The 13,227-nt window shown below is 38.3% G+C and overlaps 1 protein-coding gene across 3 annotated transcripts in view; it reads left to right on the forward strand.

The window, feature by feature from the left end:
• Positions 1 to 13,227, forward strand: part of lrmda (leucine rich melanocyte differentiation associated) — a 235,907-nt gene that overhangs the window by 201,301 nt on the left and 21,379 nt on the right. For 2 of the 3 annotated variants that reach the window (XR_003594218.1, XM_028007722.1), the window contains one exon: positions 7,510 to 7,594. Coding sequence is in view for 2 of the 3 variants with exons in the window: in XM_028007722.1 (XP_027863523.1) it covers positions 7,510 to 7,594 (85 nt within the window). In the remaining variant the exon portion in view is untranslated. Of the gene's footprint in view, positions 1 to 7,509; positions 7,595 to 9,715; positions 9,912 to 13,227 lie in introns of those variants that run through there. The other variant, XM_028007724.1, reaches the window with a different exon arrangement.

Below are 13,227 nucleotides of genomic sequence, written 5' to 3' on the forward strand. Positions count from 1 at the left end.
TACCAATCAACTAACCGTTTTTAATTTATTTCTTTTTTTTCATAAAGTCAGGTGAACATTTAAGTACACATGCTTCACTGTTTCTTGCATCTGAGGAGATGTGTGTGGGCTTCCTAATGTGCGTGCATGCAAATTTTGTGTGTTTTGAAGTTGAAGTTAAACGATGAACGGGTGCTTGTGTGTCTGTGTCCTTGGGTGAAGATGTGAGTTGCGCATCTGTCTGCATCATCCCATATCTTCCCAGAAAAACATCAAGAGATCTCATTATTTCGACACGTCTCCACTTTTTTTTTTTCTTGCTCTTCTTCTCTCCGTGTGCCTTGAGTCAAAATTAGTTTTCATTCCCTCTGTGATCTTACTGACTGAAGCCGGCTCAAAGTAAAGAAAATCGCAGTCTTGGTAGCGGGGCTGAGTCAAACACACACTTCACACAGCCGCAGTCTGAGTTAAGCATTGCTAAGTAACCTTCACATTTCACCTGTGTGAAGAGCTAATTTCCTTTAAGTTCACATGTCACTTTTTTGTGCCTCTTTTTGTGGGGCCTCTTCAAATGTCTCTTGGCGTCTAATTGCATAGGAAACATTCTAGACAAGCCGGCGTGACAGGCCCGCTCCCATAGTCTTCAATTATTTAACATCCTACACTCCAGAAAACAGCCCTGACGTTAGCTACAGCCCCTAATCGTAACAGAAAGCCTTATATGTCACACTCCTGAGTTGCTGTACTTTTTTTTTTCCATGTGTGTTGTTTGCATCACACAGGGGAAGGTGAAAATACTTTTCTCTGCAGTGAAATAAGGTAAAACTGTAACAAAAAAATTATTTTTCTCATGGGTAGCACAGAACATTCACCTTTTACTGTCTTATGTTTTGCTGTTTTATTTTTTTATTTTTGGGATTTGGTGAGAAATGAAGAAATCAACTGAGTCTCATGCAAAAGTGATGAAAGGAAGACAAAAGTCTTCTTTTAAATTTTGTTTCAGGAGGCCTTACAGAAACAAAAAGGTCAAACTTGGGCAAAATAAGCAAAATGCCTTCTAGCTAATTGTATAGTATACCTGTAATGCAGGCCTTAAATCACTTACACGTCCTGGACACCGTCAGGAAAGGTCAAATGACTTTTTAAATTTCAACCTAAAAACATACAGTCCTATTCCAGGTATGAGTCACCACTGTGGGCAATTAACGTCCAGCAGTGCTCAACCTTTGCCGTCCACAGAACTCCAGGTCCCGCTGTTGCTGGTTCACTTCATGTTCCCCTGTGCCTCGAGCGAAACATCAGAACAGTTGCTCTTGTGATCACTGATCACATGATACATTTACTCAGAGCATGCTCATTGGAGTAGAACTGGTTAATCATTAAACACAAGCTTGGCAGCCTTCCTGCCGAGTGAAAAGAAAAAAAAAGAGAAAGAAAAGCCGACTGTTGTTGCGCTCATAAGTGCAGGCACCGTTACATCAAATGTTTTTCCTTCTGCTGTTCCCAAAGAAAACAGAATTATTACTTTCCATGTGCACTACAGCAGTTTAAAGCTCATTAGCCTCTTCTTACACCCTGAAGGCACAATCATTAACTATATATGTAAAGTTAAATAAAAGCAGTACAAATATTATTTTAGGAGCATGGTTCTTTAAACCGTTTTAGTTGTAATTCCAGCAAATAAATTATACATTTGGATAATTGTTCCTAACAAATATGTTTTTGTGTTTGTAAAATACCAGAAATATTGAAAACGTGCTAATGCTAATTTCACTCGTCAGATTTTGTTGCATTGCAGCCATCATTATTAAAGCAATCTTTTTTTTTTCAAATTATTGTTATAGTCTTTGCGATAAGCCAAAACAAAGCAGAACCTAATTATAAAGTAAAAAGGATATATCTTTCTATAATTATATTTACAAACAGATCTGAAAAGCGTGGCATGCATTTGCGTAGACCATCTTTCCTGGGGATATCTTTCCAGTATCCCCATGGCATGATAGTGCCACCACCATGCTTTACTTAACCCTAAATAAAATCACAGGAAACTAATTCCCTTCTGAAGACTTATCTATTTGCAACGTTATTAAGTCATTTTTAATATATATGTATATATATATATATATATATATATATATATATATTATTATTGTAGTGTTTTGCTTTTCATTATTCTCATTGCATGTTTCATAGCACCCCCAAGCTTGTGCTACTTATTATTATTCTTTGTTTTTATATAGTTATCTAGAAGTACAAATATGCATCATAAAAACAAAACAATCAGGTTTGTCAGAGGAGTGAATGTCTCTCGCTTGCATCAAATATTGTGAAGTGGATGTAAAAACCTAGTTAAATTGTTTTTACTAACATTCTTAAGGGGGGCATACCCAATGCAAACAATTGCCTCCAGGAGTATTTTACTTTGCTGGATCTTATTTGTATTTTTTCTCAATGAATATGAGCACTTTCTGGTCTTTCGTTGCCACTGCATGTTTTTGTGATTCCCCCAAACTTATTTAGTTTCATTATTTATTTTTGCATTGTTTTGTTGTCTGTAACTCTTGCTTTAGAAGTACAAGACATGCATCATATAAAAATCCCTTTTAGCTGAGGAGTGAACATGTCATGCTCGCATTAAATGTTGACTCAAATAAGTTCACAAGTTGTGTCTCCTCTGATCTCTAACATGATCAGAAAGGAGCACCAGTTTATAGAGACAAGATGTGAAAAAAGTTCCATGCACAGACACAAAAGAAATATTTTGATATAGACCCAAAGAGAAAACATATCAAAAGACATTTTTCTACATGTCTTTTGCAAGCACAAAAAGCAGAAATGGTGTCAAGAGAAAACAAAACAGAAGGCTTGTTTCTTCCAACAATTGCTTTAAGCTACAAAAATCTCCTTGAGTCCCTAGCCTCCCCTCAATGTCAGCCCCTTACTCCTCTCCCTCCCCCTCTTTTTCCTTGCTCCCCCTCCCTCTTTCTTTTCGTCATTTCTCCCCTCTTCTGCTCTTTTCCCTCTCTTCGGCAGGACAGGGCCCTCTTTGCACCCTGATAGGTTGCGGGTTGATGCTTAGCAACAACATTCCTGTGCCCTAAGTAGCAGTAAGCCTCTGGCTGAACTCTTTGATGTGGCTGTCAGGCCACATTTATTTCCTTTTAGCACTTTGTCTACTTGTCCAGATGTATAAGGAGATAAAAAGGCCTGGTGTTTACACTGGTCTCCCTCTGTAGCGCGGCTGTAATTAGATTGTATTGCTGGTCAGTCTTAAAGGAGAGAGAAGAGGTGAGGCAAGGCAGGAACCAGCTGTGTCAGGATGAGCCGGTCAGGGTGAGGGGGGAGACTTCATAGCCGGGTATTCCTAAAAAGGAAACAGAGTTAAATGTGATTAAACTTTATACTTTATGTGCTTTTCCAGTGACAGTCAACTTCATAAAGGCTCTAGACAAATATAACTTAATTTATCTGAAGCTAACATGACATACGGTTGTACAACTCCAATCATGATTTTTAATTTACTGCTAACTTTGGGTGGGGGTGGGGGTGGGGAGGGCGAATAACTTCACATCTATCAGATTTTCCTGACTTACATTTGTGTGTCACACAGTTTCGAGATTTCCAGCTTGGAGGTGGTAGGCTTTCTGTGATCTGCTTGTCTCTACTCCTCCCCTGTCATTCTCTTCTTGCTTCCCTCTCTCGTGGTGATATGTTGGAACTAATAATCACTATTGCCTCCGGGTTTATCAGCATTTATTCACATAACAACAGTGAAAAAACAGAAGACAGACAGGACTGGTGTGATGTATTATCCAGTATGGGAATCATCTTTCATAATGACATCCAACAGAGCTTCTCTCTCTTTCTCTCTCTCTCTTTTCCTGCCACCTTTTTCTGTGTCTCTTCCTCACACACTTTCCTCATTTCTCTCGCTCCCTCCTTCCGTTCCCCTGTCCAGTCTTTATTATCTCAGAATCCATGGTGCTCCCCAGCCTGTAAATTTGTGCCACATTATCATAAGCTGTGGTGATAACTCACATTGCACAGAGACAATAATGATGTGAACACTCAGCATATGCCCCAGGCCCAGCAAATTAAAACAATGCTCAGCTTGATGAGCAGACTAATCTGGACAGCAGAGAAACTGAACGAGGAGAAGGGGACTCGAGGAGAGTCTTAAATAGACGACACAGCAGCACCTCCCTCTGTTCAGAGTTGGCACAACTAAAGGACTGATAACAGATGCATATAGTGCCTTTTGGAAGGGTTAATACACCCAGAAGATTTCCAGATTTTGTCGTGTTACATCCACATACTTGAATAAATTTTATTTGGATTTTATTTTATGCACCAAAACAAAGAAATACATTACATTGTAAAAAAAAAAAAAAAAAAAAAAAGAGAGAGATCCACAGTTTTCCACAGTTTTCCATTTTTCCATTTTCATGAGGTGGGCAATCAGGAGAAAGCCCGTTAAGCTCTGCAAAAGACATTGAGGCTCGATCCAAAGTTGACCTTCTAGCAGTGCACTGACCCTAATCATGCAGCGCACAGCTCAGTGTAATGGTTTAGATCAAATAATATGTATGCATTGGATTGACCCAGTGAAAGTCCAACGTAAATCCAATGAATATTTGTGTCAAGAGTTAAAAATTGCTGTATACATATTCTCTAAAGATGCCAAAAAGTTATCAAACATTAAAGACAGTAATTAAACTCAGGTATTTTATCACTCCAGAACAGAAAGGTATTTTTGCTGTACAAAATACTTTATGGAACAGATACAATTTCTTTATTTGTGTTTCACAGAGTAGCACATTATCATGTTCACATGTTGGTGGCAGCATTATGCTGTGGGAATGGTTTTCATCAGCAAGGATAGGACAGCTTAAACAAGCTGATGGGAAGATGGAGTAAATCCAGAAGAATGGTTAAAAGACCTGAGATTTAAGGCAGAGGTGGAGGTTCGACTTCCTGCTGAACAACATACAACCAGAGCTACAACTCATTTTATTTATGTCACCCATCCACAGCAAATAGCACCTTGATACAAACAGTTCAGTTAATTCAGTTCAACCTTAATAAACTCAATGTTATAGGAACCGAAAAATATCACAGGAGCTAAAATTATTCTGGACCTGAATGGCCTAAAATCAGTTGTAATAAGTTTTATATAATATTCATCTTATTCCAGTTGTCCAGTTTTGTTAATCCACATATTTAGTCTTTATGTGGTACTGCTAATAATGTGGCACATAGGATGATTATTTGTGGCCAAGCAGCAGGATTAGCAGGTTCCTTTGAGGGCCAAGCAGGCCTGGAGAAGCCATGTCTTGTGATCTTTCAAGCAGATCAGGAAATCAGACAAGCAGAGGCTCAACTCTGGTTCAGAGATGCGTGGAGGTAGATTGGAAGGACAAGGCTCACGATTTCTATCTTAGTGCCTGAATTACTCATTGCAACTCTTCATAATTGACATAAACACTTTGCGTTTGTTGTGACTGCCAAAAGGAATTATATCATCGCAGCCAAATGTCAGAAAGCACAAGTTAGAAAGTTTTGGGGTTTTTTTAAAGCTGATGGATCATGCTGATTGTCTGCAGCAGGATGAAGCTTACTACAATCTCTATTGTGCAGGTGCTGCTGTAATGCTGAATTAAACCAACACTGCCCGTTTTTCTCAAATCAGAGGTGGCAGTTCTTATTTAGCACTTTATGTTGTCGTTTTGGGTTGTTCTACTGTTTGTGTTACTCATTCCACACAAGTACCTCTCGCAAGCAGTGAGCGAGCTTTGCTGTAACTTATCAAGTTTTAGCCACTCCAGAGGCTGAGAGTCGTGGGTCTGCTGTCAAAACAATATTCCTATTCCAGACTGTTTCTTTCAAACACTCCTGCAGATATGTAGGAAGGCCTCAAGTAAGGCATGTTGCCATTTTTCTTCTCGGTGTAATACAAGGCACATGCTGGCCAAACCTTAATGCTTATCAGAGATGCTATCTGAAAGCACATTATGTGATTGTTTTCAATTTACAGCACTCTTTTTGACCATGAAGAATATGGTTCCATTTAACAGCACCGACCGTTCCATTTTTCAAGGTTATGCATGGGCATGTATGGGAACAACAATAAAGGAGGTGGGGAAAAAATGCAGCTCCAAACAGTTTCTAATAGGTATTTGTCATTTAACTCTCCTGCTATGATTAAAGGCCTTGTGAATTCCTTCCTGCAGGAAAGGAAAGTATTTTTGCAAAGGCATCAGATATCACTGTGTCACGATAAACTGCCTGCTCCACGGGCTAAAAGGCTAAGGGGAAGAAGGAGGATGTTTTGGTCCTTGAAAGTGCACCAAAGAATAACAAAGCAAACACTATCAACATGAGCATTGTGGAAGACCATTAATTCTTTTTATAAAAAAAAAAAAATCACAATTGTTTAGGTGTTTAAACATTCATTCAGGAGTTCATATGATTGTTTGACATTTAATTGTGGACCATTGAATAAGGTGTCCTTACATTTAGTCAAGAGGAGAAAATGCTGTTGTATTTCAATGTAAATCCTCCTCAATAAGCAAAGTGTTGAAGTTCTCGGGCTTCATGTTCAAATTTGTTTTCTGAAATCACAAAGCTCTTTCGACTTACATGAACAAGAAACAGCACTTTAAGGTTTTTATTTTGTGCCTTTAAGCCAGTCAAATTTTCCCAGTAAAATATATAAGTGTACTAATTTCATGAGGATTTTGAACTTCAATTTAGATTTAACTTTATTGCTTTTCATACATGTAACAAACAGTAAACACCTTACGTTCATAAGAGCACTAAACTAAGTTCAAAAAAGACAACTGCAGTAAACTCTACACTAATATTACAAAGTATTATAAATCAAAAACCTTTGTTCACATAGTGTCTACTAATAAGCCTGATATATAAGAATTTAAAGAGGCAGTATTACGTAAAACCAGCGTTTTTTTGAGTTTTATGTCATTCTTCCTATCAAAAACATACCTGGAGTGCTGCTTTGACTTTTTCATGCATGATTGAGAAATCCTTTAATCTCCTAGAGCAGCCATTCAGCTGCGCAAAACGCCTGGGTGGACCAAGCGCCACCTTCGAGGCGTAGCTCCTCCTTGGAGCTGCAGTTTCTAACCTTCTGCCTCACAGAGCAGCCATTCCCTGCAAACTCCCCCACTAAGTTCTTTCAGACTAGCCAGCAGCAATTAGCAAATCCCTGGTGGAACTGCACTCATTATACCAATTACTTCTCCGTGAATTGCTGGTAAAAATAATGTTAAAGGTTTAATAGAGGAGCACTGTTGTGATGACTTCCTGAAGGCAGAGTTTCAGAAAGAGCAGGAGTTTTTAGAAGTCTATGTCCAAGCCTTCCATGAAGGCTTGATTTATATGTTTCTTAAATCAGCTACAGTAGTTCAAACATGCCCAAACTTGTGATATCCAGATTCTGGCTACAATAATACTTGTCATACCTTATTTGCTCTAAGTATTTGCTACTCTTCTCTTTCTTGTCTCTCCAAGCTGCCTAACGAGGCAGGATTAGAAAATCGCCCATTGCCGTACACACCTCTTCCTCAAGGATCCAGAGATGCCAGAAACCACAAAGGTAAGACAAATCGATCAGCCTTTTTTTTTTTGTTCTTTTTTTTTCACTTTTTAGTCAGGATGTCTGTTCTCATATCAAATTAAACAAGGCAAACCACAAAACTCCATAACTTAAATTCTTCATTGAGAGCCAAGGCTCTTGGATTATGTAAATCTGGGGCATACCCCTACCAGCTGAAGAGGGTGGGAATCTGCTGAACTTGAGCATGTGCTGAAGTTATGTTATCTATTCTTATTGATCTCATCGTCTGTGTGATGAGTTGATAGTGGGAATAAATCTGAGTGTTGGTGCACAGACTTCTACCACAAGATGAAGCATCCTTGATCTGTAGACATACACATTGATTAGGCCTCACCTTGACTGAGTGTAGTCAGTTATTGTAATTATATAGCAACTTCTCAACATCAGACAGTGCACTCATCATATTCATTAAAAAGACACAATGTTGTAAATCAATCCTGAAGGTTATCTTCTGAGCTTAAAGCATGTTTTAAGGTAAGAATGAATACAAATAAAAAACATTGGTTATTCATTTAAATTGATAATGCATTTCTCATATGTAAGATTAACCAAAAGCAGTCTTGTCCATAAACACAACAGAGATGGACAGAGTGGGATCTCGAACCAGAAATTCACAGATTACTGTGGATTACCACCCTAACACCTGCTTGAGTGAGAAGAAAAATATAAAATTGTGAAACAATCTAATTGCTGTGAGAATCATGTGACTAGGTTACAGTGAAATCCCAGCAGTGCTAACATTAACAAGCTAACTCAATTGTTAATGAGTCTGGACTGCATTTAATCATATTTGGTTGAAACACATGAAACACCAAGCCTATGAGAATCACAAAACCGATTTATTTTGTGAAAACACAAGACATCGTTACTGTTTCAGTTTTAAGACAGAGCAAAAGACACTCTTGTAAACGTAAGGTGTATCATCTCATCTCATCTAGATGTTTTATTATACCCCATTCATGCACTCATGAAAAATCTTAACATGTTAAAGATTTTTAAACAGTTTCTGCCAAAAGTGAAAGTTTACTCTGCCTTTTTCTGTCTTTTATGGTGGCTATTGTAATGAGCTGACCACCACTGACTGAATGACTTATTAGCAGTGAGTGTCTCTGCCCTACACAGAGTAAACTAACAGCCCAATTTGTTGTACCAAGGACAGATCTGTGTCGTTAAACCCAGGACAGTGGCAGCTCTTGCGAGATGCGAGTACAGAGATGCCTTGTACTTTGTCAAAATCAGACCGGTTAAGAACAGCCCATTTAAAGGTGAAAGGATCTGACACGTGGAATATTTCCCCCCTCTGTCTTAGATCTGAGCAACAATGACAGTCTTCATTTGTTATTTTTATGCTGTTGTGCTGCAGTCTTAGATAACACAACCCTCATATTCGCCCTTCACCTACGTTTCATATCCCTGCCGGAAGCCCCCACCCCAACAGTTTTTTGGGGGTTTTTTCCACTGCATTTATTTATCCTCTCCTAAACTTTGCAGTTTTTTGTACTGAGAGCTAGATGGTCACGGCATGTTCTCATTTAGAGGGAACAAAGTAATGCCAGAAACATTCCGTTAACAGAGAAAATTTTTCAGACAGTAATTCCTCTGTGTTTACTCAGCTAAAACCTGGATGTAAACAATAGAGGGCAGACAAAATGCAGCAGGATTTTAAGCAGGTTACTGCAATGTTTTTGTCTCTGGACACATTTTACATTTAGCTTTTTAACTTTGCTTTAGTTTTTTTAGTCACACTTAAAAAAAAGAGTGACTAAAAAAACAGTTTTCTTTAGTCAATCTTGAGTGTCATTTTGTCAGCAATGACAAAAAGTTCTCTTGTCATTGCTGCTTTTTCAGCTTTGTGAGGTACTTTGTAATCAGTGCCTGCTATAGCATATGTTTAGTAACTCAGCATTCAAGTCTGTTTTTTTTGTTGTTGTTTTTTTGTGGGGGGGGAGGTTTACATTATGTGAAAGTGACAGACTTTGCTTAAAAAGTTCATTTTAAAAGAGTAACAGGGAGGCCATCTAGTTCTACCCTCATTCTTGCAGCATTTCTGACATCCCTCCTCTGGACAGCGCAGAAAGAACCTCTCTTTCCTCTTTTCAGTTGTCTGCACCCACCATGTCACCTGTGTGGAAGCCCCAGAGCCTGGGTGCCAGAGGTAATTACAGCAGCAACAAGCTCTCAGAGCAGGGCAGCACTGGCAGGTCACTGCCCGAGAGAGAGGGGTAGAAACCATGGCCACAACTCATGTCGTGATTGGTGAAGGAATCAACCTGGAGGAGTTAAAATAAGGCAACAGAGACAAGAGCTGACGGGTAACAGAGGAAATGTGTTTTTGGTGTGGTTATAGACTCAAAAGTATACTTTTTCATCGCAAAAAATAATTGGAAAAAGGCAAACAAGAAAAGTCACAGAGAAAAGGAGCATTAAATGTTGAAGATTAGACATTAAGAAAGAGAAAACTAGACAAAAAGACAAAGTGAAGGAGAATGGGGGAGCTTTAGTGTACTTTGGTGAAAGCGTGACATAGAATGCCATACACAGTCTGGCAGAGGGGCCTGAGGATCTTCCACTACTGTCACCTTGACTCTAACTCTTGATGCTGGTCCAACTGCCAGCTTAACTCTAAATCTGGCTGTAGAAAATGGAGTCTCTGCCTAAAGTACACTACGCTTACACAAAGAATGGTATGTACCTTACGATTAACCCATGGCCAATGACACTGCATTCTTTTCTATTTCCATGATAGCTTTTTTTTTTTTAAATCTGTCTATTTTTATTGAATACCACATAAGGGACATGTACCTTTCTTCTCTATTTGTATTTGGGCTTGTTGTTCACAATGGATATGTTCATATTCATAATACAAATAACAAAACATATTCAAATAAAAAAAAGAAAAAAAACATGAGCCCAAGACAGCCAAAAGTGGCCAGAGAGTAATGATGTTCCAATGTTTACATGGAGAAAAGAAAGAAGAAATACCATCAGAAAGCAGTAGGCATCCTACACAATGGGCTTCCTACACATGGATTTAAAAGCACCAATAGCAAAATCTCCCTGTTATTCATCTCTGTGGTAAATGGCTATTTGATAAAAAAAAAAAACTGTATTTCAAGATATAAACGTGTTGTTGTCATTCTTTAATACACAAATGTGCACCAGCACTTCTAATTCTTTCCACTGCTATTTGGCAAATGTGTGGGGATCGTGGCATGTACATTTTTCTAAAAAAGAAACAAAAAACTATTTTTACTTGTGAATCAATGCAGTACTCTAGTGGTCAAAATGTTATTGCAGAGACACATACTACTTTAACTCCATAAATCTGTAAAAATCCATGTTGTTTGGTCCTAAAATATTACTTCAAGCTAATGCTTCACGTCTAGTGAATGGAAGGGAAGTTAATTTATTTAGACAGCAGCTGCAGTCAAATGGCCTCTTCTTTAGCTCAGACACAGAAACAAAGCTGATACAGCTAATCTTCATAAGTAAACATTCAAGAGGAAACTTTGAGTATGTGGTTAACGTATTTTTGTAATAAATTTATCAATGAAAATCATAGATGTTCTGTTTAAAAGCAATGAATAGTTTATTAATTTCAAGATGTTTTTATCATCTGTCTTTACAATATATTTTGCTTTTAAAATAAGATTAATTATATAGATCTAACTAAAGGTGTAAATGCAATTAACTCTTTCACTTGTTCTGTTATGCTAGACACTAGTCACAACCTTTTTACTGATTTTAAATCATTTTTACTCTTTGCATATTTCTGTAGTTGGAGTATTAAATGGAGTAAACAGACAAAAAAAGATTCTCTGAAATATGTCTTGCAATACTGCGACAGACTGGTGACTTGTCCAGGGTGTACCCCGCCTCTCGCCCAGAACATTAGCTGGACATAGGCACCAGCACTCCTCCCGACCCCACTAGGGACAAGGGTGTACAGAAAATGGATGAATGGATGGATGGATGTCTTGCAATACAAACGTAGGGCCCATTTATTCCTGTTGTTTTTGGTCTCCTTTCAGCTACTTTATATGTATGTATCTTAAAATGTGCACAAAGGTTTTTTTTTTTAAATATCAAGAAGAAAACTGTGTTTAAAAAGGGGGGGGGAGGGAATAAACTTCTTCCTGATGACACCCATGGGGCACCTCACATTTCTTTGAAAGTTGGATTTTATTGCACATTGGTTATCCGCACCAAAACTCCAGCAGAACCTCACTTTTGCATTGTCAGTACCCTCCCCCTCCGAAAAAGAAAAAAAATAAAAATAAAACATAAAAATGGAGCGATGGGAACAGATCCAAGCAAAGAGCAAACTGCTTTACAGTTGCTGCACAACAAATAAACAAACATCTGGAAGCATTCAGAGCACCCCATTAGAAGGGCTCTGGGCTTTGCCAAAAAGGGGTAAATGATGAGGAATGGGCTGTCGAGAGGCTCGTGGAGACAGGGGAGAGGCCAGATGATGGAGCTGTGGGTGTTAAGCACTGCCTTTTAGAGCTCAGCTGGGCTCATAGAGATCTACACCTGCTGCTATCTCCTCCTCCCCTTCTCTTCTGCACCAGACATCTGGATGGGATACATGACTAATGGATGACTAAACTGCTCATGTTGAAACTTAGTTGTCATTATGAAGAAAAAGGTTGTTGGTGTGACAGATGACTCAATGTTATCTCTTAATGCAAAAAGTGAAACTAAAAAGTGAGATTGACGACTGAAAAGTGGTGTTGCATCAAAGCATTTACTTAATGTGTGTTTCTCGTTTTTTTATATTAAGCTGATCTAAATGCCTTGCTTATAACTAAAGGATAATTTGCATGTTGTGAGGTTCTGCTGGGTTTATATATACAGTATCTATATATATATATGTGTGTGTGTGTTTGTAAATTAATTGAATCATTACCCAACAGACATCTGTTTCTTGACTCTAGTTAGTCATTGTACGTCATTATTTCCCACATTGTTCATGAGTGATACTTTAGCTCTGTTTGATATCATTCCATAAAAACTCCCATCGTTTCCCTGAAATTCTTCCCGTTCTCGTTTGGACTGCCCCGACGTGTTCTGTGAGTATGAAAATGTCCTCACTGGAACTTTTGAGAAAACACAGAACACCTTTGATGTGTCCCTTTAGACTCCATGTCCAAGCTCTGAGAGATGTTTTGCTCAGGCCCATAATGAATATTTCAGCAGGATCTGTCCCCTGATAAACATCATGGTTAAACACCGCTCATTAGTTATACAAGGGCGCAGGCCCCTGTGTTACTAAAATGAGTCATATGGAAAAAGCAAAGAGTAAACGTATCTTCCAGATTCTTTTAAATGCCATTTGCAAAACCACTGTCCACAAACCTGGGTAATAAAGCAAGCAAAAGGTGATGTGAGCACTCAATATTGATGGCAGATGACAGAAGATAAAATGTTATTGAAAATTATACTGAACAGATCAGACTGCCAGATTTTCAGCTCTAACAGCGAAGCGACACAACCTCTATCTAGAATGTGCTGAAATTATTTTATTAAACCTTTAATGAATTCAGTTTATACTTTTTTTCTTGGTGTTTAAGTTGACATTATTTGCAGGTTGTGCATCTTAATTGATT

This window comes from Xiphophorus couchianus, chromosome 22 (genome assembly GCF_001444195.1).
Source record: "Xiphophorus couchianus chromosome 22, X_couchianus-1.0, whole genome shotgun sequence".
Classification (NCBI taxonomy): domain Eukaryota; kingdom Metazoa; phylum Chordata; class Actinopteri; order Cyprinodontiformes; family Poeciliidae; genus Xiphophorus; species Xiphophorus couchianus.